At 43.9% G+C, this 27,945-nt stretch overlaps 3 protein-coding genes across 3 annotated transcripts; 2 read left to right on the top strand and 1 right to left on the bottom strand.

Annotated features, from left to right (window-relative positions):
• The first annotated feature begins 356 nt into the window (after positions 1-356).
• Positions 357-12,349, top strand: ddb2.S (damage-specific DNA binding protein 2 S homeolog). Its single transcript, XM_041561994.1, is given in 11 exon segments — positions 357-882; positions 2,551-2,686; positions 2,773-2,864; positions 3,171-3,359; positions 3,442-3,587; positions 4,469-4,568; positions 4,683-4,860; positions 4,939-5,084; positions 6,148-6,312; positions 10,411-10,456; positions 11,516-12,349. Coding segments are annotated over 10 exon segments (1,635 nt in total). The 5' UTR covers positions 357-882; the 3' UTR covers positions 11,953-12,349.
• On the top strand, positions 1,274-2,449 carry LOC121393433 (extensin-like; the record flags this gene model as incomplete). The annotated part of the gene is made up of 1 exon (XM_041561922.1): positions 1,274-2,449. A coding segment is annotated over one exon (1,176 nt), but the record flags the coding sequence as incomplete, so codon positions are not given.
• Positions 12,350-15,342: 2,993 nt separating the features above from the next.
• acp2.S (acid phosphatase 2, lysosomal S homeolog) lies at positions 15,343-27,915 on the bottom strand. Its single transcript, NM_001127731.2, has 11 exons — positions 27,698-27,915; positions 26,019-26,114; positions 24,348-24,434; positions 22,973-23,125; positions 22,789-22,887; positions 22,023-22,112; positions 20,648-20,780; positions 18,968-19,053; positions 18,257-18,363; positions 17,850-18,025; positions 15,343-17,669 (listed from the first exon to the last, which is right to left on the bottom strand). Exons 1-11 carry the CDS (start codon positions 27,815-27,817, stop codon positions 17,518-17,520), a joined length of 1,299 nt encoding a protein of 432 aa, NP_001121203.1. The 5' UTR covers positions 27,818-27,915; the 3' UTR covers positions 15,343-17,517.
• Positions 27,916-27,945: the final 30 nt, after the last annotated feature.

Consider the following 27,945-nt stretch of genomic DNA (forward strand, 5'->3'; position numbering starts at 1 on the left):
CGTTTCGCCAAAAATTTGCCGCCGGCGAAATGTCGCAGACGCCCATTAAAGTCTATGGGCGTCAAAAAAATTTTTTTTTTACGCACGACTCCATACAAGTCTATGGGCGTCATTTTTTCGGCGAAACGAGGCGAAAAAATTCGCCCATCCCTATTTATAAAGCATTTGAATTTAGATGGGGTCAGTGACCCCCCCCATTTGAAAGCTGGAAAGAGTCAGAAGAAGAAGGCAAATAATTACAAAACTATAAAAAATAAATAATGAAGACCAATTGAAAAGTTGCTTAGAATGGGCCATTTTATAACATGCTAAAAGTGAACTTAAAGGTGAACCACCTCTTTAAATAACTCAAAAAGCATGAATAATAAAAAATGAAAAATACTTTTAACGTACATAAATAATTGGAAGAGTAATTTTTTTCTTTTAGAGTCAGTGCCACTTTAAAGCTCAAGCCCTGCAGAGTGTCCCGCCCTCTTTCTACATCAACCAATCCATATTCGTTATTCCGGCGATGGGGCGAGGAAGCGGGCAAATCTACTTAAGCCAATCACGGGCTTTGTCTCTTGAAGTTTTAGACTGCAGCCAATGGAAAGCAAGGGGCAGATGCATGGGCGGGGTTTCCAGAATCCGACAGCTTCTCACTCTTTCTCTGACACACACACATATATATATATATATACACGTAACCACGTGAGCTGTGAGGTATTGGCGCAGGCGCAGATCGTCAGCGACGACTTGCGGGCAGAATAATGCGCTGGTAGCGCACATTTGCGCCGAGTCTCTGCCGGTGGCTGCATAGAGATGGATCGGTAGGCGATAGAGGGATGGGGTTGCCCTGCACTCAGCACTACACCGGGACGGAAGCAAAGTGCGCCTGACCAGGTACCGCGGGGGAGGGAAAGCCTCGGGGATAGTCTATTGTGTAGTGAGAGGAGGAGCTTGTACCTTCAGTGACAGCAGCTGCCCCGCCCCCTCACTCACTCACAGTCACACAGGTGCTAAATAGCGCAAGTACAGTTGCCACTAGCAACCACTCTACCAATACGTTTGAAACAATCGGCTTCGAGTTAGCAATTAAAAGCAAAGATGGGGTTGGGTTATATTGGCGACTGCACTTCTGCAAGTTCTCGCCTGTGTTAGGAAATGATGAGCCTTTCTGTGTCCTATAGAAAAGCCCCTCTTGTTACCCCTCTCTCAACTAGGAGACTCCCCATACCTACCACTCCCTGGAAACTCCCTGCTTGCCCCCTGCTTTCTAAACAAACCTGCCTGACACTTAGTCTTCAGCGAGAGACCCCTAACCTGCCCCTTCCTCTGCCCACAGGGGACTTCTTATCTACACCCCTCTTTTCTATCCCTTCCATGCATTTGTTCCATACTCTCCCCAGAGGAAGACCCCTTGCCTGTCCCATACTCTCCCCAGAAGAAGACCCCTTGCCTGCCACATACTTTTCCCAGAAGAAGACCCCTTGCCTGTCCCATACTCTCCCGAGAGGAAGACCCCTTGCCTGTCCCATACTCTCCCCAGAAGAAGACCCCTTGCCTGCCCCATACTCTCCCCAGAAGAAGACCCCTTGCCTGTCCCATACTCTCCCCAGAAGAAGACCCCTTGCCTGCCCCATACTCTCCCCAGAAGAAGACCCCTTGCCTGTCCCATACTCTCCCCAGAAGAAGACCCCTTGCCTCCCCATACTCTCCCCAGAGGAAGACCCCTTGCCTGTCCCATACTCTCCCCAGAAGAAGACCCCTTGCCTGCCACATACTTTTCCCAGAAGAAGACCCCTTGCCTGTCCCATACTCTCCCGAGAGGAAGACCCCTTGCCTGTCCCATACTCTCCCCAGAAGAAGACCCCTTGCCTGCCCCATACTCTCCCCAGAAGAAGACCCCTTGCCTGTCCCCATACTCTCCCCAGAAGAAGACCCCTTGCCTGTCCCATACTCTCCCCAGAAGAAGACCCCTTGCCTGTCCCATACTCTCCCCAGAAGAAGACCCCTTGCCTGTCCCATACTCTCCCCAGAAGAAGACCCCTTGCCTGTCCCATACTCTCCCCAGAAGAAGACCCCTTGCCTCCCCATACTCTCCCCAGAGGAAGACCCCTTGCCTGTCCCATACGTTCCCCAGAAGAAGACACCTTGCCTGCCCCATACTCTCCTGAGAGGAAGACCCCTTGCCTGTCCCATACTTTCCTCAGAGGAAGACCCCTTGCCTGCCCCATACTCTCCCCAGAAGGAGACCCCTTGCCTGTCCCATACTCTCCCCAGAAGAAGACCTCTTGTCTGCCCCATAATCTCCCCAGAGGGCAACCCCCTCCCCTGCCCCAACTTTTCCCTTGTCTGCCTCATCCTTGAGTGGAAGCCTTTTTCCTGCTGCATCCTTTGCCCTGAGGGGTTCCCCATTTTGTATCTTCAGGGAGTTTTTGGTGTGTTCCCTCTGTGTCACAAAAACTGACTCCCAACACTTTCCAGACACTCCTGTGCTGCCTTTCTCCATGCTTGTTTGGTGACACCCTTTCCCCCAAAGCATTGACAGGTCCCTATTATCCCCTGCAGATGCCCCCCAAAAGACCAACACATGGAAAGAGGAATCTGGAGCCTCCTTCAGGGGAGGAAGAGGAGCAGGAGGAAGTGTCCCCTGGAAAAAGGAAACGGGAGACAGAGAAGAATGCTACACCATGCAGCAGTAAAGGTAATTACCTGGTTATTAAATCTACTGTGAGCTGGTGCGGCTGTGCCTGTAATTCTGATTAAGTGGCTCTCCTGTGCCCCCCACAGATTCCAACTGCGGAACAAACAGAGGGGACAAGCAGACAAGCATAGTGCACTACCTGTATCGCAGCACTCTGGGGGGCAATGTCCGAGCAAAGGTAACACGCTGACAGCCCATGTGCTAACTGTCTTTTTAAGGGCAAATGTCTTGCGTCCTGTGCCGTTTCCAGCTCTACGGCTAACAAAGTGCTTAAAATTCACAGGCTTTCATTGTAATGCATTTCATTGGCTTTCCAAGATTATACCCACAATACACTTTGTACTGAATTACACCCCCTCATACAAAGCAGTCACAGCAAAGGACGAAGGGATGAGGTTGTATCCTGATAATCAAATGATCTACCTCTCCAGGACCAAACATGACATAACCATCATGATTAATGTACTGTTCTATTTCTTCTCAGTACCTGCGAACCCCTTTTCTCCGGTCTCTGGCTTCATATATATTGTATCGGACCAACAGTCCCTTTGATCGTAGGGTTACCACTCTGGAGTGGCACCCTACACACCCAAATACAGTCGCAGTGGGATCGAAAGGAGGGGACATCATCCTGTGGGACTATGAACAACTCAATAACACCCTTATTCCTGGGGTGAGTCCATTTTTCTCGCCCCACTGGAACCCTCTTATGCACTGGATGTGTCTATAACATTGCTGTGTGTTTATTCCTGCAGATTGGAGCAGGCGGTTGCATCACCGGAATGAAGTTCGATCCGTTTAATCCTAATCAGCTGTACACCTCGTCTGTGGCGGGTAGCACGGTGCTACAGGACTTCTCTGGGCGCAATATCCAAACGTTCACCAACACTGAAGACTGGGCGTAAGCGAGATGACTCTGTGGGGTAGGCGGGGGTACTGGGGGTGGTGGTTATTGCTTATTGGCTGCGGTGTGCTGGTCAGGGCCACCATCAGTGGAGGAAAGGGGGGTACAGCTGTGCCGGGCCCATTGGGTTTTGGACCCGCGTCTATACCTGTACCAAGAACTTCAACCCGCAGGTTTTTGCGGGTAACCCGCGGGTACCCAACCTGCTGCAGGACTCTAATGCTTGTTTCCTCTTCAAAGTTTAAGAACCGGTAGAGCCGCATTGTGATTGGATAGGCAGGGGGGGAGTTCAGATTTCACCCTCCGACCTAGCCAATCCCTGTGCAGCTCTACCGGGACTTTGAAGAGGAATCAAGCTGTACAGAAAGTGCAGGCACTTATGTAAAAATCCAAGGATTGGGGAATGAGGTACAGTGAATAGAGAGTATGGAACATGGGATTTAAAGGAATTGTTCAGTATAAAAATAAAAACTGGGTAAATAGATGGACTGTACAAAATACAAAATGTTTCTAATATAGTTATTTAGCCAAAAATGTAATGTATAAAGGCTGGAGTGAGTGGGTGTCTAATATAATAGCCAGAACATTACTTCCTGCTTTGCAGCTCTCTTGGTTTCCACTGACTAACTCAGAGTTAGAGATCTGAAAAGCAGGAAGTAGTGTTCTGGCTATTATGTTGTTTTTTTTTAAATACTTTGGCTCATCGCAAGGAGGGAGAGAGGGGCAATGCCTGGAAGCTTAGGGGGGCTTATGGTTGAGGGGTTTAGTTCTCCTTTATTGGCGCTGCCCGTTTCCAGCCTGGCACATAGATATCACTAGGGGGCGTCCATGGAGTGTATGAACATGCGTTGGTTTCACTGCCTTTGGCTCTTCTCTAGAATGTGGTACTGCAGCCTCGACGTCTCTGCTGGAATGCAGTGTGTGGTCACCGGGGATAACGTAGGCAACGTGGTGCTCCTGGAGACCTGTGGGAAGGAGGTGGGTATAGTTTAGCTACCTGTGATTGTAATCTCTTTGGGGTAGAGACCTCATTACAACTCTGATCCCTGTGTATGAATGTGGTCCCTCGGCATCTGCTCCTTTTATTCTCAGATCTGGAAGCTGAGGCTGCACAAGAAGAAAGTGACGCACGTAGAGTTTAACCCTCGCTGCGATTGGCTGCTGGCGTCCGCTTCCGTGGATCAGACCGTGAAGCTGTGGGACCTGAGAAATATCAAGGACAAGTCCAGCTGTCTGTACACATTGCCGCACGCGCGCGGTGTCAACTCTGGTAACTGCTGTTCATTAGCCGCAGTATCTGATAGGGATTCATGGCAATCGGTTACTCACTGTGATCTCTCCATTGCAGCTTATTTTAGCCCCTGGGATGGGGCAAAGCTTCTCACTACCGATCAGCACAGTGAGATCCGTGTTTATTCTGCATGTGATTGGGCCAAACCACAGCACATAATACCTCATCCTCACAGGCAATTCCAGCACTTGACTGCAATAAAGGTTAGATATATAAACTTACTGTGATGTGTGAAATATCCTTTTTATGCCAATTGTTCTATTCACATATAAGGTTATAAGAAGTCACCTTCATCCATATAGCATGTGTCCTCATCCCTTTACGTGCTTTCTAAGCTCATCACTGACTTTTAATATCCATATAATTTACAGTAGGGGGTACATTATCTCTTATAATACATGAGTGATACTCAGAGTTCCCTGTATAACTGAGCCTGCAGCCTTGTGTCTTTATATGGTCACAGAACCCTTCAGTGACTTCTAATATCCTTATTATTTACAGTAGGGGGTACATTATCCCTTATAATACATGAGTGATACTCAAAGTTCCCTGTATAACTCAGCCTGCAGCCTTGTGTCTTTATATGGTCACAGAACAACCTCTCAGTGACTTCTAATATCCTTATTATTTACAGTAGGGGGTACATTATCCCTTATAATACACGAGTGATACTCAAAGTTCCCTGTATAACTCAGCCTGCAGCCTTGTGTCTTTATATAGTCACAGAACCCCTCGGTGACTTCTAATATCCTTATCATTTACAGCAGGGGGTACATTATCCCTTATAATACACGAGTGATACTCAGCGTTCCCTGTATAACTCAGTCTGCAGCCTTGTGTCTTTATATGGTCACAGAACCCCTCAGTGACTTCTAATATCCTTATCATTTACAGTAGGGGGTACATTATCCCTTATAATACATGAGTGATACTCAGAGTTCCCTGTATAACTCAGCCTGCAGCCTTGTGCCTTTATATGGTCACAGAAACCCTCAGTGACTTCTAATATCTTTATCATTTAAAGTATGGGGTATATTATCCCTTTTTAATGAGTGCTGCTCAGAATTCCCTGTATTACCAGTTAAAGCGTGCCCCCCCCACTGCCCCAGACCTTCAGCATAGGGAATGGTTCACCAGGGAACTATTTAGGCAAATGAATGAATTCTTTTACAATCAGTTATGGCCTTTGTGAGTACCTTCTCTTTCTATTTAAGTATCTCAGAATTGGATATTTGGGTAGTTCTTCACTTGCCTGTTATATTTCAGGCTTCTTGGCATCCCCGCTATGATTTGATTGTTGTTGGCCGATACCCGGACCCGCAGTTTCCAGGACATACATCAGAAGAGCTGCGGACGGTAGACGTGTTTGATGGACAGAAAGGGAACATTGTGTGCCAGCTGTATGACCCTTATGCGTCTGGTATTGTTTCGGTAAGGGTCTGATCTGCCGCACTCATTCCATATTGGGTTCATCATGAAAGTTGTCCACTTCTCTCCCTTTAGGGCACTGATTGATACAGGGACCTGGCAGAAGAGCTTTCACTTCAAGCTGTGTATGAGCATGTGACACACACTTTACCTCCCAAGCCACCACACACGGCTTATTAAAGGATAAATAAACCTTATATCCTTTTTTTTCCCCAAGATATTAAAGGATACATGTACTGTTAAGATGAATTCATTTTGTTACAATACCGACACCTGCTGGTCAGTTTCTGACCACCAAGTAGTCAAGGAAGTTGTCAGGAGAAAGAAAGAGGCTGCTCTGATGTTCTTCTGCTTAGGGAAGATGTGAGAAAGGTTTCTATTTTTTTTTTCCTAAGCAGAAGAACATCAGAGCAGCCTCTTTCTTTCTCCTGACAACTTCCTTCCTTGACTACTTGGTGGTGGGAAACTGACCAGCAGGTGGCGCTGTTGTAACAAAATTCATTCATATTAACAAGTAAAAGTACAACAAAGTATCCCTTAATATCTTGGAATAAATAAAAAATGAATGTACATTGCAAAAGTTCTTAGAATAGCACCCTCATCAATTTTACATTCACTTATTTTAAAAGTTTACTTATGCTGTAAACTGGAACCTGCAAAAAACAAGTGAAAGTTGTGCTCACCACTACTTATTAAAAACATTAAGTGAGGGTGTAATTTGACATAGTTGGCTATCTTAAATATATTGCAGTATATGGACAAACAATCCCTGTTTTGTTTAAATGAGAAGGCATTTCTAGTAGCTTAAGGCACAACATTTCCCAATGTCCTAAATATATTGATGATGGGTTTAGTGCAGAGGACTCTTGTATTTGTCTGTAGGTTGAACCTACAACAGCGCTCAATTGGTCTCCATCACTCAAAAAGGACATTATTGTATTAGAGAGGGTACAGAGAAGGGCAACTAAGCTGGTAAAAGGTATGGAAAATCTTAGCTATGAGGGAAGACTGGCCAAATTGGGGATGTTCACACTGGAGAAGAGGCGCTTAAGGGTAAGGACACACGAGGAGATTCAGGGAGATTTTGTCGCCTGGCTACTAATCTCCTTGTCTTTTGAGCAACTATCTCCCTGAACTGCCTCAGCGTTTTTCCCCATAGGCTACAATGAAAAGTCGCCTGCGCTAATGCACACGCAGCGATGCGTTTTTAATAGTTGCCCAAAGTTGCCTCAGTGAGGCAATTTCAGGCAGCTATTGAAAACGCATCGCCGTGTGTGCATTAACGCAGGCGACTTTTCATTGTAGCCTATGGGGAAAAACGCTGAGGCAGTTCAGGGAGATAGTTGCTCAAAAGACAAGGAGATTAGTAGCCAGGCGACAAAATCTCCCTGAATCTCCTCGTGTGTCCTTACCCTTAAGGGGAAGGAAACCAAGTTGGCGCAAAAACCCTCCCCCCCTCCCATGTTTTGCAAACTGTTGTGTTTGCTTAAGAAACACAACTATTGTTTATATAAATAAGCTGCTGTGTAGCAATAGGGGCAGCCATTCAAAGGAGAAAAGGTTCAGGTTACACAGAAGATAAGCTCTGTAGAACATAATGTTATCTGTTATCCACTATTTAACCTGTGCCAGATAACCTTTTTTTCAATTGCCACCATTGCTACACAGCAAGCTGTTTATATAAACTATAGTAGAGTTTCTGCAGCAAACACATCAGTTTCACCAGTGCTGGGCAACAGTACATAATATTGTCATTCCTTTAAAACACTTTAATTTTTTGGTGTTACTGTTCCTTTAGGGCAGAGACACACAATGCTATTTGGGGGAGATTAGTCGCCCAGCGACAAATCATCTCTTCCTCAGGCGACTAATCTCCTAGAAAGTCCTTCCCTCCGGCTAGAATCGAAATTGCTGGCGGGATGGCAATCAGAGCGCTTTGTTTTCCGAAGTCACCCGAACTTTCCTTGTGAGGCAATTTCGGAAAACAAAGTGATTCGAGTGCCGTCCTGCCGGCGATTTAGATTCTATCCGGCGGAAAGGACTTTCTGGGAGATTAGTCGACCGAAGACGAGGCGATTTTTCGCTGGGCGACTAAATCTCTCCGAATCTTAGCATGTGCCTAACCCTTAAACTCCCAGGTAATTACCACATCTGGACACATGGAATATGCTCAAACATAGAAAATAAGATTTATTGAAATTATCTATTAATAATATGAGTGATTGCTATCAATTTGTGGGCCCTGTGCACTGGTCCAAATTAGGGATGCACCGATTCCACTATTTTGGATTTGGCCGAACCCCCGAATCGTTCGCAAAAGATTTGACCGATTCCGAACCCTAATTTGCATATGCTAATTAAGGGTAGGAAGGGGAAAACATTTTTTACTTCCTTCTTTTGTGACAAAAAGTCACGCGATTTCCCTCCCCGCCCCTAATTTGCATATGCAAATTCAGATTCAGTTCGGCTGGGCAGAAGGATTCGACCGAATCTGAATCCTGCTGAAAAAGGCCGAATCCCGAACCGAATCCTGTATTCGGTGCATCCCTAGTCCAAATATAAGTACCCTCAAATTAGAAACATGCCCAGAACCTCACATCAAACATTTATTGGTGCAAATTCACCAAAATAAAAGTACATTGTTACTCATGCATAACATACCACATGGCAGTGTCTCCCTCCCTGTCTGCATACCTCGTGTTAGCTACTCCCTCCTGACGCGTTTCACACCATTGGGCACTTCATCAGAGGAGGTGAACCAAACAGAATAGCAGAAAAAGCAATCACACAGGTCTGGACAGTGGCAGTACCAAGATCAAAACATTGTCAACATTTTTGATTATGTAACATATTTGATTCAATTTCATAGGTTAGTACATCACTTATTTAATTATTGCTTATTTCTCATTGGTGTTGTTATACAGACATTAACTTTAAAGGGATCCTGTCATCAGAAAACATGTTTTTCTCAAAACGTATCAGTTAATAGTGCTACTCCAGCTTACTTATGCACTGAAATCCATTTCTCAAAAGAGTAAACTTTTTTTATATTCAATTTTCAGATCTGACATGCGGCTAGACATTTGGTCAATTTCCCAGCTGCCCCTGGTCATGTGACTTGTGCCTGCACTTTAGGAGAGAAATGCTTTCTAGCAGGCTGCTGTTTTTCCCACTCAATGTAACTGAATGTGTCTCAGTGGGACATGGGTTTTTACTATTGAGTGTTGTTCTTAGATCTACCAGGCAGCTGTTATCTTGTGTTAGGGAGCTGTTATCTGGTTACCTTCCCATTGTTCTTTTGTTTGGCTGCTGGGGGGGGGGGGGGAGGGGGGGTGATATCACTCCAACTTGCAGTACAGCAGTAAAGAGTGATTGAAGTTTATCAGAGCACAAGTCACATGACTGGGGACAGCTGGGAAATTGACAATATGTCTAGCCCCATGTCAGATTTCAAAATTGAATATAAAAAAATCTGTTTGCTCTTTTGAGAAATGGATTTCAGTGCAGAATTCTGCTGGAGCAGCACTATTAACTGATTCATTTTGAATAAATGTTTTTTTTCCCATGACAGTATCCCTTTAACAGGCTTCAAATGGGGGTTTTCACCTTCCTCTGGATCAACTGGCAGTTAGGCAGGTTATATATAGACTAAAGGTTGAACTTGATGGACGTCTGTCTTTTTTCAACCTAACTGACTATGTAACCTCATCAATTTTTATTTCCGAACCAGGTGGTCCCAGCCTTCCTACATTGCCAGAGGCCCCTTCTCTCCTAACTCTGGTCCTGCCTCTAGGGGTAGACATTCCTGCTCAAACCCCTTTAGGGTAGGGACACGCGCTAAGATTCAGGGAGATTTAGTCGTCTGACGACAAATCGGCTTTTCTTCGGGCAACTAATCTTCCTGCCGGCTAGAATCGAAATCGCCGGCGGGATGGCACTTGGAGTGGTTCGTTTTCCAAAGTCGCCCGAAGTTTCTTCGTGAGGCGACTAAATCTCCCCGAATGTTAGCATGTGTCACCACCCTTAAAGGCAGCTTTGTGTCCACACAGCTTTGGTCTCCAGTGAGTTGTTTACTCAGTTGCTATTTATTTATCTTTCCAGCTCAACAAGTTTAATCCAATGGGAGATCTTCTGGCTTCTGGCATGGGTGAGTGATCTGTGGCACCTCACTCCTCCTGTGATAGAAGTAGAAATGTGCAGCCATAGTCAGTAGAGGGTGATTATAATTGTAAGGGTATTATAGCACAACATGCAGCTGGTGTCCTGTCTACTGAGATTGGCAGTGGGATGGTGTTCAGCAATGGGCGGGTTGCGGTCAGTCTGACTCTGACCCTCTAAAAGTTATGTATTGTAAACTAAAATATATTATATTTTATAATAAATTGGAAAACCATTAACTTTGAGTTCCATGACCTGTAGGAAAAAATGAGTGTCTGCAGCCCTGTGCCTTTATATGGTCACAGAACTCGTCAGTGACTTCTAATATCCTTATCATTTACAGTAGGGGGTACATTATCCCTTATAATACATGAGTGATACTCAGAGTTCCCTGTATAACTCAGCCTGCAGCCTTGTGCCTTTATATGGTCACAGAACAACCCCTCAGTGACTTCTAATATCCTTATCATTTACAGTAGGGGGTACATTATCCCTTATAATACATGAGTGATACTCAGAGTTCCCTGTATAACTCAGCCTGCAGCCTTGTGCCTTTATATGGTCACAGAACCCCTCACTGACTTCTAATATCCTTATCATTTACAGTAGGGGTTTCATTATCCCTTATAATACATGAGTGATACTCAGAGTTCCCTGTATAACTTAGCCTGCAGCCTTGTGCCTTTATATGGTCACAGAACCCCTCAGTGACTTCTAATATCCTTATCATTTACAGTAGGGGTTTCATTATCCCTTATAATACATGAGTGATACTCAGAGTTCCTTGAATAACTCAGCCTGCAGCCTTGTGCCTTTATATGGTCACAGAACCCCTCAGTGACTTCTAATATCCTTATCATTTACAGTAGGAGGTACATTATCCCTTATAATACATGAGTGATACTCAGAGTTCCCTGTATAACTCAGCCTGCAGCCTTGTGCCTTTATATGGTCACAGAACCCAGTGACTTTTAACAGCCTTAGTATATGCAGTAAGCAGGGGGTGCAGGTTGTTTCTAGTAACTAAAACAGTAATCATTTATTTTAGGTTTTAACATCTTGATCTGGAGCCGGGAGATTCTGTTGATGTTGAAGCAGGAGGAGCTGATGAAGGCTTTGAGAGAAAAGGGACTTTCAGTGGGGAGATAGGAACTGGAGAATTCCAGATTGCCACATTCCAGCAGTCCCAGGGGGAAGCTGGGGAATAAAGTCAGTGCCACAGAGAACAACAAGACATGGACTATAAAGGACTCTACTAAGGGTGGGAAGCACAAAGAGCCAGGCGAATACATTTGGGCTTCAGCACAGAACTGGTTAACATTTCACACGTGGAGTATGGCAGCCAGCAAGAGTCAAACGCCTTGGGATTGTTCAGTTGCCGGAACCCAGCGCCATAGTGCCTTATTGCACTGCTTTATGCGTTTAAATGCAACGCGTCCCTTTGTTTTCTCTGCTCTGACGAGTACCGTCCAAACAGTGAATTGACTCCTGCTGCCCCCTGCTGGCTACTAGTGTACATTGCTCTTTGCTTTCAGGACACGGTCTGTGTTATCTGTCTTTTGTTTTATATGAAAGAAAGGGACGTGGATCCATTTTAAAGCAGAAGCGTCCGGAGTTGACCGATTGGTCATCACTTGGATTCTGGGACTGCCAAGCTCGACTGATGTTGAGAAATTGTGCTCAGTGACGACCCCCCATTGTAAAAGCATCAGGCCAGGCCTTCAGCTGAGCCAGAGGTTCCTCCTATCAGAGCAGACTCCCGAGGCAGGATAGAAGAATTGGTCTCTTGGCCCCTCCCTCAGGATATATAGGCTCCACCTCTGTTCCTGAGTTGTTTTTTCCTGCCTTGGAGGTGGACAGAAAATATACTTCTCTCACATTATTTTATTATTTTAGTTTTCTTTCCAGATAACAGTGGTATGTCTTTCATTTCCCAGAGAGTACTGGGGTGTTTTCTGAACAAAGATTGTTAGTGAAGCAGTATTCAGTTGTATGAAATTAAATCAAATGTGAAAAACTGCCTGTGCAGAACATTTTCTAATTTGAATGCACGTAACTGCTCAATACTGATTACTGGCAACACCAAATTGGTTGGATTAGCTTGTTAAGCCTTGAACTTCATAGGCAGGTGTGTCCAATCATGAGAAAAGGTATTTAAGGTGACCAATTGCAAGTTGTGCTTCTGTTTGACTCTCCTCTGAGGAGTGACAGCATGGGATCCTCAAAGCAACTTTTAAAAGATCTGAAAACAAAGATTGTTCAGTATCATGGTTTAGGGGAAGGCTACAAAAAGCTTAAAGGAAAACTATACCCCCCAAACAATGTAGGTCTCTATTAAAAGATACTGAGTAAAACAGCTCATGTGTAAAACCCTGCTTCATGTAAATGCACCATTATCATAATAATATATTTTTCTAGTAGTATGTGCCATTGGGTAATCATAAATAGAAAATTGCCATTTTAAAAAATAAGGGCCACCCCCTGAGATCGTAAGATTCACTGTGCACACATACAAACCACATGTAAGGTCACATGAGCCAATTAACAGACAGAGTTCTGCCTTTTGCTTCCTCACTTCTTCCTGTTACAGTTAGTGTTGTAGTATTTCTGGTCAGGTGACCTCTGAGGCAGCACAGATAGAGTCACGAAATGGTGGTTCAAGGCAAGAGATGTAAAAGGGCAATATTTATGTAAATATATATTCCAGTTTGGTAAGATTCTTTAATATGTCATTCAATTTGATAAAAACTACCTGTTGCTTAAGTATTCATTTTGGGGGTATAGTTTTCATTTAATCAGAGGTTTCAACTGTCAGTTTCAACTGTAAGGAATGTAATCAGGAAATGGAAGGCCACAGGCACAGTTGCTGTAAAACCCAGGTCTGGGAGGCCAAGAAAAATACAGGAGCGGCTTATGCGGAGGATTGTGAGAATGGTTACAGACAACCCAAAGATCACCTCCAAAGACCTGCAAGAACATCTTGCTGCAGATGCAGGTGTATCTGTACATTGTTCTACAATTCAGCACAATTTGCACAAAGAACATCTGTATGGCAGGGTGTTGAGAAAGAAGCCCTTTCTGCACTCACACCACAAACAAAAGCTCATTTAGACAAGCCACAGTCATTTTGGAACAAAGTGCTTTGGACCGATGAGACAAAAATTGAGTTATTTGGTCATAACAGAAAGCACTTTGCACGGTGGAAGAAGAACACCGCATTCCAAGAAAAACACCTACTACCTACTGTCACATTTGGTGGAGGTCCCATCATGCTGTGGGGCCAGTTCAGGGACTACTGGGGCCCTTGTTAAAGTCGAGGGTCGGATGAATTCAACCCAATATCAACAAATTCTTCAGGATAATGTTCAAGCATCAGTCACAAAGTTGACGTTACGCTGCAGGGGTTGGATATTCAAACAAGACAATGACCCTAAACACACTTGGGAATCTACAAAGTCATTTATGCAGAGGGAGAAGTACAATATTCTGGAATGGCCGTCACAGTCCCCCGACTTGAAGATCATGGAAAATCTATGGGATGATTTGAAGCAAACTGTCCATGCTCGGCAGCTTCAGATTTAACTGAACTGGAAAGATTTTGTATGGACGAATGGTCAAATATAGCTACATCCAGAATCCAGACACTCATTAAGGCTATAGGAGGCGTCTAGAGGCTGTTACATTTGCAAAAGGAGCTCAACTAAGTATTGATGGAATATCTCTGTTGGAGTGCCCAAATTTATGCACCTGCCTAATTTCAAGCACAGGACACACAGTAGATAACAGATAAGTACTACTATAGTTTATATAAACAAGCTGCTGTGTAGCCATGGGGGCAGCCATTCAAGCACAGGACACACAGTAGATAACAGATAAGTACTACTATAGTTTATATAAACAAGCTGCTGTGTAGCCATGGGGGCAGCCATTCAAGCACAGGATACACAGTAGATAACAGATAAGTACTACTATAGTTTATATAACCAAGCTGCTGTGTAGCCATGGGGGCAGCCATTCAAAGCTGAAAAAGGAGAAAAAGCACAGGATACACAACAGATAAGCTCTGCAGTATACAATGGGATTCTTCAAAATGTATCTATCTACTGTGTAGCCTGTGCTTGAATAGCTGCCCCCATGGCTACACAGCAGCTTGTTTATATAAACTATAGTAGTATTTATCTGTTATCTACTGTGTATCCTATGCTTGAATGGCTGCCCCCACGGCTACACAGCAGCTTCTTTATATAAACTATAGTAGTACTTATCTGTTATCTACTGTGTGTCCTGTGCTTAAATGGCTGTCGCCATGGCTACACATCAGCTTCTTTATATAAACTATAGTAGAGTTTCTGAAGCAAACACACCCGTTGTACCAGTGCAGGGTAACTCTACATTATATTTTTATTCCTTTAATTTTTTTGGTGTTTCTGTTCCTTTAAGGAATGGGCAAACACACACACACATACAGTATTACAAATGAATATGTATCATCCAGTGGACTGAAAGAATTATGGTGACATATAAATGTGATGTTAGTGAGTATCAAGTTCAGCATGTGAGCACTTCCCCCTCCTGGATCTTCATAATGATCATCTGGGAAATTGAAAAATGTTGGTGAGGGAGCTCAAATAGAAGTTACCCCAGGCTGGTGAGTTTTCAGCAAAGAGGAGCAGCTGCCCAGGGTTATAAAGTATATTCCATACGGGGGGGGTGGGACCATAACTGGTCGGTATATGCCAATTTGATTGGTCACCAATTAGTATATACAGTAAATGAAGGTTTCCTTCAGAATGTAAAGTTCTTTCATCATGTGTGTATTTTTTAAAACTTTCTAATAAAAATAAATAAAAAAAGACCGGTGTCTGAACGAAGCGCAGCAGTGAATTCAAGGCTCTGGGCCGTCTTTATTTGGTACAATCTAACATTTCAAATCATAAAACTTAAATTACAAATCTCTAAAATCATAGTGCAAAACAAAGAAACAGTCAAGATGTCTGGACAGTTGAGCTTGCAACCGCCGCCACATTAAATTTCACATAAAAAAAATGCTAAAAGACCAAGTAAAGTCACAGCCACAGAAATGTAACTGCACGAGTGAATTGCACTTGGAATGGGCAGTTCATTTCCCTATGGGGTAACTGCAGTCATTCACGGAAAAGGAATTACTGCAAAGTTCAATCACTTTCCTTGCCGACAGCTCTGCACTTCCCCTTGATTTCTCCTAGCCAACCATAGCATTTCTCTTTAAATCAGGGTGACAAGTGATTGGCTTGAAACGATTTGGTGGAAACCCAGAAAAAAAAACCCCTGCATTTAGAGCGCATTAAATTAAAACGAAAATACTGAATGATTAAAAGCTACAGTAAGGCCTGTGCCCATGTGCCATTTAAAGGAAAAAAATACCCAATGCTTTCAGTTGGAAATTCGCAAAACAGATTAAAAAAAGGTGCAGAAACACTTTCTAAACTGCTAAAAATATAGATGAATCGCCTGATTAAGAGGAAACCATGATGTTTGTCTGCTGCTGACTCGCAGGGACCATTTCCTCCCACTGTCATCAAGCTGGCAGTCATTCAGCCACTCCCACTCCTTGTTCCATGTTTAATTGAGACTTGAAGTCCGTCTGCTTTCTAGGGAATTTGTACACAGCCCACTATGGAAAGCAGAGAGACTTCAAGGAGAGGAAGTGGCTGAATGATTCCAAGCGTAATGGGGGTGGGGAAATGGATCCTTGCGAGTCAAGGGAAAACCATTATGGTTTCGGCTCAATCTAAAGGAACGGTTTACATCTGTCTAAAAAAAAATAATATTATGGGCTGTTTAGATACTTCTGATGCACTTTTTTCACGTACACCTAACTGAACAAGCGCAAAAACCTTTACCTTAAAGGAGACATATAGGATAAATGAAAAAACCCTAATTTTGTAGGCAGTTATAAGTAATATATGGTGTTGCTTTTACATGGTGCTAAAAATGAATAGCCCCTTTATTGGAGCTCCCTATAGATGTTCACTGGTCCCTGTCTGTGTTTCAAATGAGGGGTGGGCGTGTCCTAATGGTCCCTGCCAGAAGCACAGTAGGAGGGGACAGCCAATCACAACCCTGCAGTCACACGAGCACAGTCAGGCTTCAGTTCCCTATCAGGTCCTGCTAGCTGCTGATTGGTTTTTGTCCTACAGTGCAGTGAGCTGAGAGCCGCCGGCTCCCCTGCACAGCCTGGAAATTGAGGGAGCAGGAAGTGGGAAGGATTATTAGGGTTTTTGCAGAAATATTCAATAAATCAGCCTGAAACACTACTTTTTAAAGCACAATTATTCTATATCTAAATGAGTATAATGCACTGGTACATTAAACTTTAAACATACTTGTTAAAATGTCCCTTTTCAAAAAGAAAGTGATTCCCCAGCAGGTCTGGGGGGAACAAACAAAAATGACTATTTCCTTTTACATCCTGTTGAAAAGCAGCATTTGCAACATCAATTCCACCCCATGGGCAGGTATTTAAAAACAGTGGTGTTGGTGACTGGCTCTATGACGGTTGCTCGTCACTGTATGAGGAGGGGTAGTGCCTTTGGGCACAGTTGTCCCCTTCAGCCATTGGTAACAGGCAAGCTGCCCTAGTCCCAGTCATTTAGTCGGTGTAGCAAAGGGAAATGGGAGACTGTAATGGTAGGGGAGACAGCTCTACTGTACCCCTCTACTTGTATTAGGGTTTGGGTCCTTCCTCTGCAGCCAGCACAGAGAAGAGATTGCGCAAAACTGCTATTATTGTGTATGGCCCAGCCAGCTGAATAAGCACCATTCTAAATTCTCTCCGTAACCTGAACAATGCCTTGTCAGTTATTGCAGCGCCACGGTATATAGACAGAATTCATGGCATCTGATCTGAATTGCAATTGGGGTTATTGATTCGAGGGTGAATATTGCACTGATCCGTTGCTGTAATCCCTTTATGTGTCTTAACACACACACGCGTACCTTATGTTTTAACAAACCAATTAAAAGGCTAAAATTCTAACTATAAAAACCAAATGTTCGCGATGATAAAAGTCACATTGCCAAGCCTTTCGTTTCGTGGTCGTCTCCCTCGTCCGAGACGTGCTGGTATCCGTCGTCTTTCGGCTCGTTGCACGACAAGAGCATCAGGACGACGATGATGATGAAAAGGGCGATTGCGCCTATAGTCAGACCAATGATCGTTTCTGGGTAATGAGTAACAAGAAAAGATGTTAAGAGATGCCCAAGGAAAGGCAAATGCACAAGGAGCTGCCATATTGTTACATAACCCCCAGTAAATACTGTTTCTTGTATAGGGTTTAAAGGGCAACAATTCTGTATATATTTTAAGCCTCGCTGTCGCTCTCTTGATTTATCTCATTTACCTTCGGTCATTATGAAACTTGTGGTCTGACACTCTTCTTCCCAGTCTTGGGCGAGAATAGGCTGCAGCAAGGACTGGAAGTCTTGCAAAGGGCAGGCATGGGCGCAACCTGGCAGAGACACTGGATACGGTGTTTTACCGCTTTCGTTCCTAAAATACATCTGCACTGTGAAGTTCCTGTGGGTGGGATTGGTGGAAAAAAGAAAGGCGGAGTTAGTGAAGAGAAACAAACATGGACACCTAATAGCAGCTCGGTACATAGCTTTTAGACAGGCAGCGATGAAAGCCTGAACATTATTACACTTATTATGTTTGAACCTCCGTAGTTTTTCATACATAGGGCTGGAATTAAATTTTCTAGAGCAGCCAATGAACATGCAGGAGTTGCCCTCCGTCACAGAGCCTTACCCAGAATCTTCCTTGTAGAGTTCAAAAATATGGCAGGAGGCATAAGGGGCTTGTTTTCCATTATAGACATCAAGAGCCAGCTGTAGCGCTCCCAGGGTGCTGTCATGCTGTGGAAAGGAGAAAACCAGGACGGTATTCACAAAAGGCAAAATTTATACCTTTAATGTTGTAGATATTGATATTCTGAGACAATTTGCAATTGGCCTTCTTTTCTATAGTTCTATTGTTTTTCAGTTATTTAGGTTTCTGTTCAGCTGCTCTCCAATTTGGTATTTCAGCAGCTGTTTGGTTGCTGGGGCCTCATGTACCCTAGCAACCAGGCAGTAATTTGCATGAAAGACTGGTGGGTGGTGAATGGTGAGAGACTGAATAGGAAGCTAAGTAATAAAAAAAAAGATAATGACAATAAAATAATAGCGTCACAGAGCAATCATTTTTTGGCTAACAGGGTCAGTCTTTGATTAATGGAAAGAGGCATAAGACGACAAATAATTAAAAAACTATAAATAATGAAGACCAATGGCAAAGTTGCTAGGCCAGTCTATAAACATTAAAAAAAAATTAACTTGAAGGTCAACCACCCTTTTAAAATAGATAAACTAAGGCCCATGTTAGTTTCTGTATAGTCCATTCACTGAACAAGTATGGGAGGAGATATACTGAATATATATTTGCTCCCAAGTGTCAGTTATCAGTGTCAGTTATACTCACAGCAGAATATGCAAGAAGTTTAAGGCCGTTGGAGGCATTATTCGCTGCTGCCGTCATGTTCTTCAGAATCTGATCCACTAACACACCTAGAAATAAACAAGAAATGGACAGGGCCGTATTTACATAGTTACATAGTTACATAGTTAAATTGGGTTGAAAAAAGACAAAGTCCATCAAGTTCAACCCCTCCAAATGAAAACCCAGCATCCATACACACACCTCTCCCTACTTTTAATCAAATTCTATCTACCCATACCTATACTAACTATAGAGCTTAGTATCACAATAGCCTTTGATATTATGTCTGTCCAAAAAATCATCCAAGCCATTCTTATAGTCATTAACTTATTCAGCATCACAACATCACCCGGCAGTGCATTCCACAACCTCACTGTCCTGACTGTGAAGAACCCCCTACGTTGCTTCAAATGAAAGTTCTTTTCTTCTAGTCTAAAGGGGAGGCCTCTGGTACGGTGATCCACTTTATGGGTAAAAAGGTCCCCGGCCATTTGTCTATAATGTCCTCTAATGTACTTGTAAAGTGTAATCATGTCCCCTCGCAAGCGCCTTTTTTCCAGAGAAAACAACCCCAACCTTGACAGTCTCCCCTCATAATTTAAGTCTTCCGTCCCTCTAACCAGTTTAGTTGCACTTAGTCTCTGCACTCTCTCCAGCTCATTTATATCTCTCTTAAGGACTGGAGTCCAAAACTGCCCCCATACTCCAGATGAGGCCTCACCAGGGACCTATAAAGAGGCAGAATTATGTTTTCATCCCTTGAGTTAATGCCCTTTTTTTATACAAGACAGAACTTTATTTATTTGCTTTAGTAGCCACAGAATGACACTGCCCAGAATTAGACAACGTGTTATCTACAAAGACCCCTAGATCCTTCTCATTTAAGGAAACTCCCAACACATTGCCATTTAGTGTATAACTTGCATTTATATTATTTTTGCCAAAGTGCATAACCTGCATTTATCAACATTGAACCTCATTTTCCAGTTTGCTGCCCAGTTTTCCAGTTTAGACAAATCACTGTGCAAAGTGGCAGCATCCTGCATGGAACCTATAGTTCTGCACAATTTAGTATCATCTGCACAAATAGAAACAGTACTTTCAATGGCCACCTCCAGGTCATTAATAAACAAGTTGAAAAGCAAGGGACCTAGTACAGAGCCCTGCGGTACTCCACTAACAACACTGGTCCAATTAGAAAATGTTCCATTTAGCACCACTCTTTGTAGTCTATCTTTTAGCCAGTTCTCTATCCAGGTACAAATACTATGTTCCAGGCCAACATTCCTTAATTTAACCAGTAACCTTTTGTGTGGCACTGTATAGCGTTCGCTCCTAGGCCCACTGCCATTTGTTGCCCCCTGTCCCCTCCCCTTAATAGGGATTGGTGCACTGGAAATTTAAAAAATGCTTGTAACTCCAGCACATCCCCAGTGTTTTTGAACCAATGTGGGTGTAGTTGGGCAGCATGCTGCCCCCTAAAATCCTGCTACCCTAGGCCCGGGCCTTGGTGGCCTATTCACAAATCCGGGCCTGGAAATGGAGCACAATGTCAAATCTCCAACAACATGTCATCAACCACCATTAAAGAAGGGAGAAAAAAAGTGCACAGAGATGATTGACCCCCACAGGCATAATGATCGTCTTAGGATGTCGCCTCACCTCCTTGCAAACGAGCCTTCTTGACGCGCTCATGGACCCCAAATAGGAAGACAAAGCTGAAATCCTTTAGTTTGTTCAGTTTGGATAGGACGTCGGCAGTTGCCCAGGTTGGAAGAGAAAAGTTGTGCGTTTTCTAGGCCAAGGAAAAAACACACTGGTAAATACAGTAGTAATTCAAAATGCTGAATATTTAAGAATGGGGTTTTGGTTTCTATAATATAACAAATACAGACTTTACCTGCTAGAAATCATTTATATGTTTATAAACCCCAATAGGATTAGTTTGCCTCCAATATGGGTTCATGCAGCTTAGTTTCCCTCAAGTACAAGCTATTGTTTTTATTATTGCAGAGAAAAAGGACAGGAGGGCTGTCAAGACTTTTTTTACTTTTACAGACCCATTTATCAAAGGTCGAATTTTGAATTCATGTGAATTTTTTTTAAATTCGAATATACTCACAAGTCGACTGGGGGGTTATTTAAGAAAAATTTGAATGGCTAATATTCAATCGAATGGTTTGAATCGAAAAAAAAATTAGAATCGTATTCAATTCATATTCGACTCGCACTAATTGAGTTTTTCTCCCGAAAAAAAACCTTGACTGTCAGGAAGGCTATTAACATCTCCAAATGGCTCAACGGTCCTCTGCCACTGACTTGTACATAAACTCGGCAGGTTTTAGGTGGCGAATATTCGAATTAAGACGGTTTCCATGGTCAAGGGGTGATAAATCTCACATTCGAATAGGAGGATTAAAGTAGAGCCAAACCCTTTTTATTAATAACCTCTACCTCCCTACGCTACATAGACCCCCCTCCCTGCTACCCCACAGCCTAGGTGTTACTCTGGGTATATGCCCCTAACTCTTTACTTACTACACGTTGCAGATTCAGGGCATCAGAGTTCACGGGCGCCATCTTCTACTCTTAGTTAATCTTCAGGAAGAGTGTCGGCAATGTGTCGGCACACGTGCAGTTGCTGCAATCTGCCGGTCTCGAACAACTGCGCATGCGCCGAAAGCTACGGAAATTGGTGAAGCACCTGAAGAAGACCCGAAGATTACAGATGAGTCGAAGATGGTGCCCGTGAACTTTGCATATGTTATTTAGGGTTTGAATTTGGCCCGGCATTCAGCCAAAACTTTTGTGGAGTGTTGCAAAGATTATCTCAAAAGCTGCTGAACCCATGGATCAGTTCTGGCTGATGCAAGAGCAATCTAGGGTGTCACTGACCAGCCGCTTCTTCACTTCATCCCCGACTGTCTGCTGGCTTTCAGGTTCCGGTTGGTTCATGCTTCTTAGTGTAGGAAATGGGTCAAGCTGTTTGTTGACCCTCACATCATTTCACCAGCCAACTTTTAGGTTAGAGACTCACCTCACAGAACAGGGTGTCATAGACAGACCACACAGATTCAAGAGTGCAGTCCGATAAGCCGGTCTTGTTCGCCACCATCTGAAGGAAAGCCTGGAGTAGGAACAATCATCATCATCATTTATTAATATAATGCCGACAAGATACGCAGTGCTTAACCTTGGTTATAACAAATAGGGAATAAATGGAGGATAACAAACAAGGGTTTTCAGAGTACAATAGGATTAGAGGGCCTTATAAATTAGAGTTTACAAACTAAAGGTTAGGGTACAATTGAGACATTAGGATTTTAGAAACAATTTTGTGATTTTTGATAGAGCAATGATTGATTAATTAAGGTACATTAAAGAAGCTTCTTTAAACAGGTGGGTCTTTAAAAGAGAATTCAACCTTTTTTTTTTTTAAAAAAAAAAGCCATACCCCCCTACCCCACGTAGACCCCTCTTCCTCCTCCCCCCCAGCATTGCTGCCCCCGGGAAAATGCCCCTAACTTTATACTTACCCCTCAACACAGATTCAGGGATCGTAGTTCCATGCAGCCAGCTTCCGGGTCATCGGTAAGCTGAGCGGGAGACTGGTGAAGCAGCGCATGCACAATTGGAGCAATTTGCCGGTTTGCGCCAAAATGGACAGAAATTGCCGAATCGCCAGAAGAAGACACGAAGACCCGGAAGCTGGCTGCGTGGAACTCCGTTGCCTGAATCTGCGCTGAGGGGGTTAGTATAAAGTAAGGGGCATTTTCCCCGGCTGCACCTTGCCTGCCGCTCACCTTGTAGGTTGTGGTCATATTGATGTATTCAGCAGACTGGCGCGTCTCCTCCTGCAGCTTCACATATGCAGGACAAGGGGATATTGGGAACTTTAGAAGCTGCCACAAAATCAGAGAAATGTTAAAGTTCAGACAGTGTCGTGTACACAGTTACACCCAAGCACACTTGTAGATAAGCACTTACTTGGTCCTCAGATTCTGGTATGGTGTGTATTGGGATTGGCTGCCAGGTAATATTTGGATTGAAGATTTGGGGACCTTCCGGCGGGTACAGACCAGCCAGGTTGGCCTCTGCGCTCATCAATGTGCGATCAACGTCCGTGCTCCGTACATAAATCTAAGGAAAAAATCAGTTCAGCCCCTTCTGTCTATAATAATCATCAATAATTCTGTTTATCTTAGAAAAAAAAAACCCTGTTATTTCAGCAATAACTTTACTATGCATTTTCATCAACCCACTGTCACCAGGGACCCTGAAATACTTTTGTTCATATAGATGATAAAGCCGATCATAAACCATGATCTGTTTGCCTTAGGTCACCATCATCTTATAGTTCTGCCATTCTGCTTCAATCAATAATTGTATTGCAGTTCTTAAAGTTGTGTACCTTTAAATTAGCTTTCAGTATGATGTAGAGAGTGATATTCTGAGACAATTTGCAATTGGTTTTCATTTCATTACCCTGGCAACCATGCATTCATTTGAATAAGAGACTGGAATAGGAGAGATCAGACTAGAAATGGGAGTAATAAAAAGTAGCAATAGCAATGCCTTTGTAGCTTTAGAGAGGCATTGGTTATTTAGATGGGGTAAGTGACCCCTATTTGAAAGCTGGAAAGAGTCAGAAGTAGAAGGCAAATAATTTGAAAACTATAAAAAGAGAAAAAAGTGAAGGCCAATTGAAAAGTTGCTTAGAATGAGCCATTCTATAACATACTAAAAATTAACTTAAAGTTGAATCCCCCTTTAATAAAGGTTCACTTCACTTCAACGTTGGGATGATATGAACAGCACTGTTATCAGTGTGGGGATATGCTTTAGTCTCTTATGTAGCTCACCATTCCAGATTCAATCTCCCTACAGTTTCAAGGCTAACATTCCAAGGCACTGGTGTATATTTCACAGTTAACATTATCATGTAATAGCTTTTAATTATAGAAGATTTTGTGCACAAGACATCTTCAATGCAAAACATTCTGCTCTAATTTAAAAAGATAGCAGCACATTAAGTGATTTAACTGTACCGTGCAGCCTACAACCAAATCCTACAGCTGTGTTTATGGACTTGCCTTCTGTGACCTCAGTGACACTAGGATATAGCATCCCAAAAGTCACAAATATTTTTGGGAGCTTGCCAGTCACAGTTCAAGTCATCTTAATTAGGAGCATAGTGATCTGTGATGATCTGTGTCCATGACAGCCAGGCAGGCCTACCCTGTAATAGTAATAGTATTCAGCATTGGCACCGGGTTCATCTGGCCGGGCCCTGGCAAAGCAACTGGTGAAAGATGCCCACTAGGTGGAGTAGGATATCAGAGCAGCAGGTAAAACATCTCACCTCGTGTCGGTTATAGGACTCATTAAGGAAGCCTTTATAGCGAGCACGAAGTTCTTGTCCGAGGTCCCAGTGCTGCTTCATTCCAACCTGGACAGAAAAGAAAATACAAAAGGGTTTAAATTGTCAGAAACATAAAATAGGGGACTTTAAAATGGGAAAGAAATACAGAAGGTGGAAGTCATGAGGGTTACACATGGGCTCAAGCTTAGTAGGCTGCCTGCATAGGCCAAGATTAGCTAAAAAGCTCTCCCGCCTAGAACTGCGACTTATTATATGGGAGAAATTTGTGTAGTATTGCTTTCAAATGTGTCAGCACTCTATAATAAATTCGGCTTTTAACCAGTATTTGCAAAACAAACACCAAGCAAGGCACTGTGTGTACCAGCCAGCTTTAAATCCCAATGAGCATTGTTAGCTCTGGATACAAAGATAAATCATGGACAGATAAAATACTGTTTAAAGGTTAATATTTTATTAACATTTACTCATTTCCATCCTCCTTCTATATGTTACTGTCTCTTCATTCTTTCCCTCTCCCCTTATGTATTATTATTAATACATACAGTAAGCAGCCTTGTCCACTAGACTCCCACCCTTGTCCTCTTGATTCTCACCTTCTCCCAGCCTTGTCCTCTTAATTCCCACCCTCTCCCAGCCTTGTCCTCTTGATTCCCACCCACTCCCGGCCTTGTCCTCTTGACTCCCATCCTCTCCCGGCCTTGTCCTGACTCCCAGCCTCTCCTGGCCTTGTCCTCTTGACTCCCACCTTCTCCCGTCCTTGTCCTCTTGACTCCCACCCTCTCCCGGCCTTGTCCTCTTGACTCCCACCCTCTCCCGTCCTTGTCCTCTTGACTCCCACCTTCTCCCGTCCTTGTCCTCTTCACTCCCACCCTCTCCCGGCCTTGTCCTCTTGACTCCCACCCTCTCCCGGCCTTGTCCTCTTGACTCCCACCTTCTCCCGTCCTTGTCCTCTTGACTCCCACCCTCTCCCGGCCTTGTCCTCTTGACTCCCACCCTCTCCCGGCCTTGTCCTCTTGACTCCCACCCTCTCCCGGCCTTGTCCTCTTGACTCCCACCCTCTCCCGGCCTTGTCCTCTTGACTCCCACCCTCTCCCGGCCTTGTCCTCTTGACTCTCACCCTCTCCCGGCCTTGTCCTCTTGACTCCCACCCTCTCCCGGCCTTGTCCACTTGACTCCCACCCTCTCCCGGCCTTGTCCTCGTTGACTCCCACCCTCTCCCGGCCTTGTCCTTTGACTCCCACCCTCTCCCGGCCTTGTCCTCTTGACTCCCACCCTCTCCCGGCCTTGTCCTCTTGACTCCCACCCTCTCCCGGCCTTGTCCTCTTGACTCCCACCCTCTCCCGCCTTGTCCTCTTGACTCCCACCCTCTCCCGGCCTTGTCTCTTGACTCCCACCCTCTCCCGGCCTTGTCCTCTTGACTCCCACCCTCTCCCGGCCTTGTCCTCTTGACTCCCACCCTCTCCCGGCCTTGGTCCTCTTGACTCCCACCGCTCTCCCGGCCTTGTCCTCTTGACTCCCACCCCTCTCCCGGCCTTGTCCTCTTGACTCCCACCCTCTCCCGGCCTTGTCCTCTTGACTCCCAGCCTTCTCCTCTTGAGTCCCAACTCAATAAAATAAATTTTATAGCCAGGATTAGCATTTCATTTCTACCTGTGTGAGCTGTCCATAACCTTGCGGCCAGACACTCTCCTTGTGCACATCCGTTGGATATCCATGTACTGGGGACCGATCACCATGACGGTAAACCTAAACAGAATGAAAGAAGGAAACTAAGCAGGGGGAAACCACAACAACAACACGAGCAATCCAAAAGATGTGATATCTTGTGATAAGAGAGACAACACCGTTTATATACTAAGGACACCTGCTGTGTGTTCAATGTGATCAGCGGATTTCTGTCAAGCTCTCATTGCTTACATAAAATGAATGTATCTCAGATTCGCTGTCAAATTATTTATGCAATAACGCTAAGGGTTATGCACTGTTAAAGGAGAACTAAACCCTTTTAAATAATTTAAGCTTTAATTTCTGCCTCTTTCTCTTTCCAAGCAATGATTTTATAAAACAGGGCAACCCCACCGAATTAATGCTGAACTTAAATTTTTATACTTTTTTATTGCTTTATTGCTTAAACCAGAGATTTACATATTCATGGAATTTATACACGGCTAACCGCAAGAGTGGTGCAAAAAAAAATGCCTGGATAGAATGAAAGTGGAACAGCATAGATAATAGGCGCTAAAGCCCCCCACAAAGAGAATAAGGGGATCCGGCACATGGAAGTGATACTGCAAAAAGATGATCTTTATAAAATGCAATTGTCGATATAATTTATAACTGTACATTTCAAAAAAGTGTGATCATTTCACATACAAACCACCCAGCATTTTGGCCAACTGGCTACAGTCAGCAGAATATTAAGTTAGTGAGAGAAGGAAAGCCTTGTGAGATATCAGATACCCCTACATTAAAGGGGTTGTTCACCTTTAAAATCACTTTTAGCATGGTATAGCGAGGGATATTCTGAGACAATTTGCAATTGCTTTTAATTATTTATTGTTTGTGGTTTTTGAGTTATTTAGCTTTGTATTCAAAAGATCTCCAGTTTGCAAATTCAGCAATCTCGTCGGTAGGGTCCAAATTCCCCTAGCAACCATTCACTGATTTGAATAAGAGACTGGAACATGTATAGGAGAGGATCTGAATAGAAAGGAGTAATACAAAGTAGCAATTACAAGAAATGTGTAGCCTCTGTTTTTAAATGGGGTCAGTGACCCCCAATTTGAAAGGTGGCAAGAGTCAGAAGATGATGCCAAATAATTAAGAAAAACGACAAAAGGAGGCTGCTCTGATGTTCTTCTGCTTAGGAAAGATTTGAGAAAGGTTTCTAATGTTTTTCCTAAGTAGAAGAACATCAGAGCAGCCTCTTTCTTTCTCCTGACAACTTCCTTGACTACTTGCTGGTCAGACTGGTGGGAAAATGACCAGCAGGTGGCGCTGTTGTAACACAATTCATTCATATTAACAGTACACGTATCCCTTAATATCTTGGAATAAAAACAAAACAAATAATGAATGTACATTACAAAAGTGCTTAGAATAGTCCCCTCAAATTCACTTCTTTTAAAGGTTTACTTATCCTTTAACCATATTACCACCCCAAAAATCACACCTTTTTGCACATTATGCCCCATTTACAGACCCCGACCCCTGAAACTGAACCATCAAACAGCTCCCCGGCCCACTACTAATTCACAGGAACCACTAATGTCCGACTCACAGCCCCCAGCTCATTCTCCCCGTGTTTGTATATGCGGCCTGTCACTTACCAGAGTAACAAAGCGGAGCTCTCTGCTCTGAGCGAGGGGAACTGCACTAAACAGCAACACTACGAGCAGAGCAATCAGTCCCAACTGAGGCCCTGAGCCCAAGCAGCTCCCGTCAGCCATGCTCCTCAGCTCCGCACTCTCACTCAGCAGCCGAGCTCACCCAACCAGGAAACCGATCCTTCAACACGACATAAACACCGCTGCACCGGCCCTGCACGGGAAAACTTCCGCATACGTCATCGGCTCGC

This window comes from Xenopus laevis, chromosome 4S (assembly GCF_017654675.1).
Source record: "Xenopus laevis strain J_2021 chromosome 4S, Xenopus_laevis_v10.1, whole genome shotgun sequence".
In the NCBI taxonomy this organism is placed as follows: Eukaryota; Metazoa; Chordata; class Amphibia; order Anura; family Pipidae; genus Xenopus; species Xenopus laevis.

What these genes read in the sequence shown, in the direction of transcription:
- acp2.S (NM_001127731.2), bottom strand. Translation starts at nt 27,817, where the DNA reads ATGGCTGACGGGAGCTGCTTGGGCTCAGGGCCTCAGTTGGGACTGATT. An exon ending in ATATGACCACAACCTACAAG is followed by an intron (nt 22,113 to 22,788) that starts GTGAGCGGCAGG and finishes TTCCTACTCCAG; the next exon opens with GCTTTCCTTCAGATGGTGGC. An exon ending in GAAGGCTCGTTTGCAAGGAG is followed by an intron (nt 19,054 to 20,647) that starts GTGAGGCGACAT and finishes GTTTATTTCTAG; the next exon opens with GTGTGTTAGTGGATCAGATT.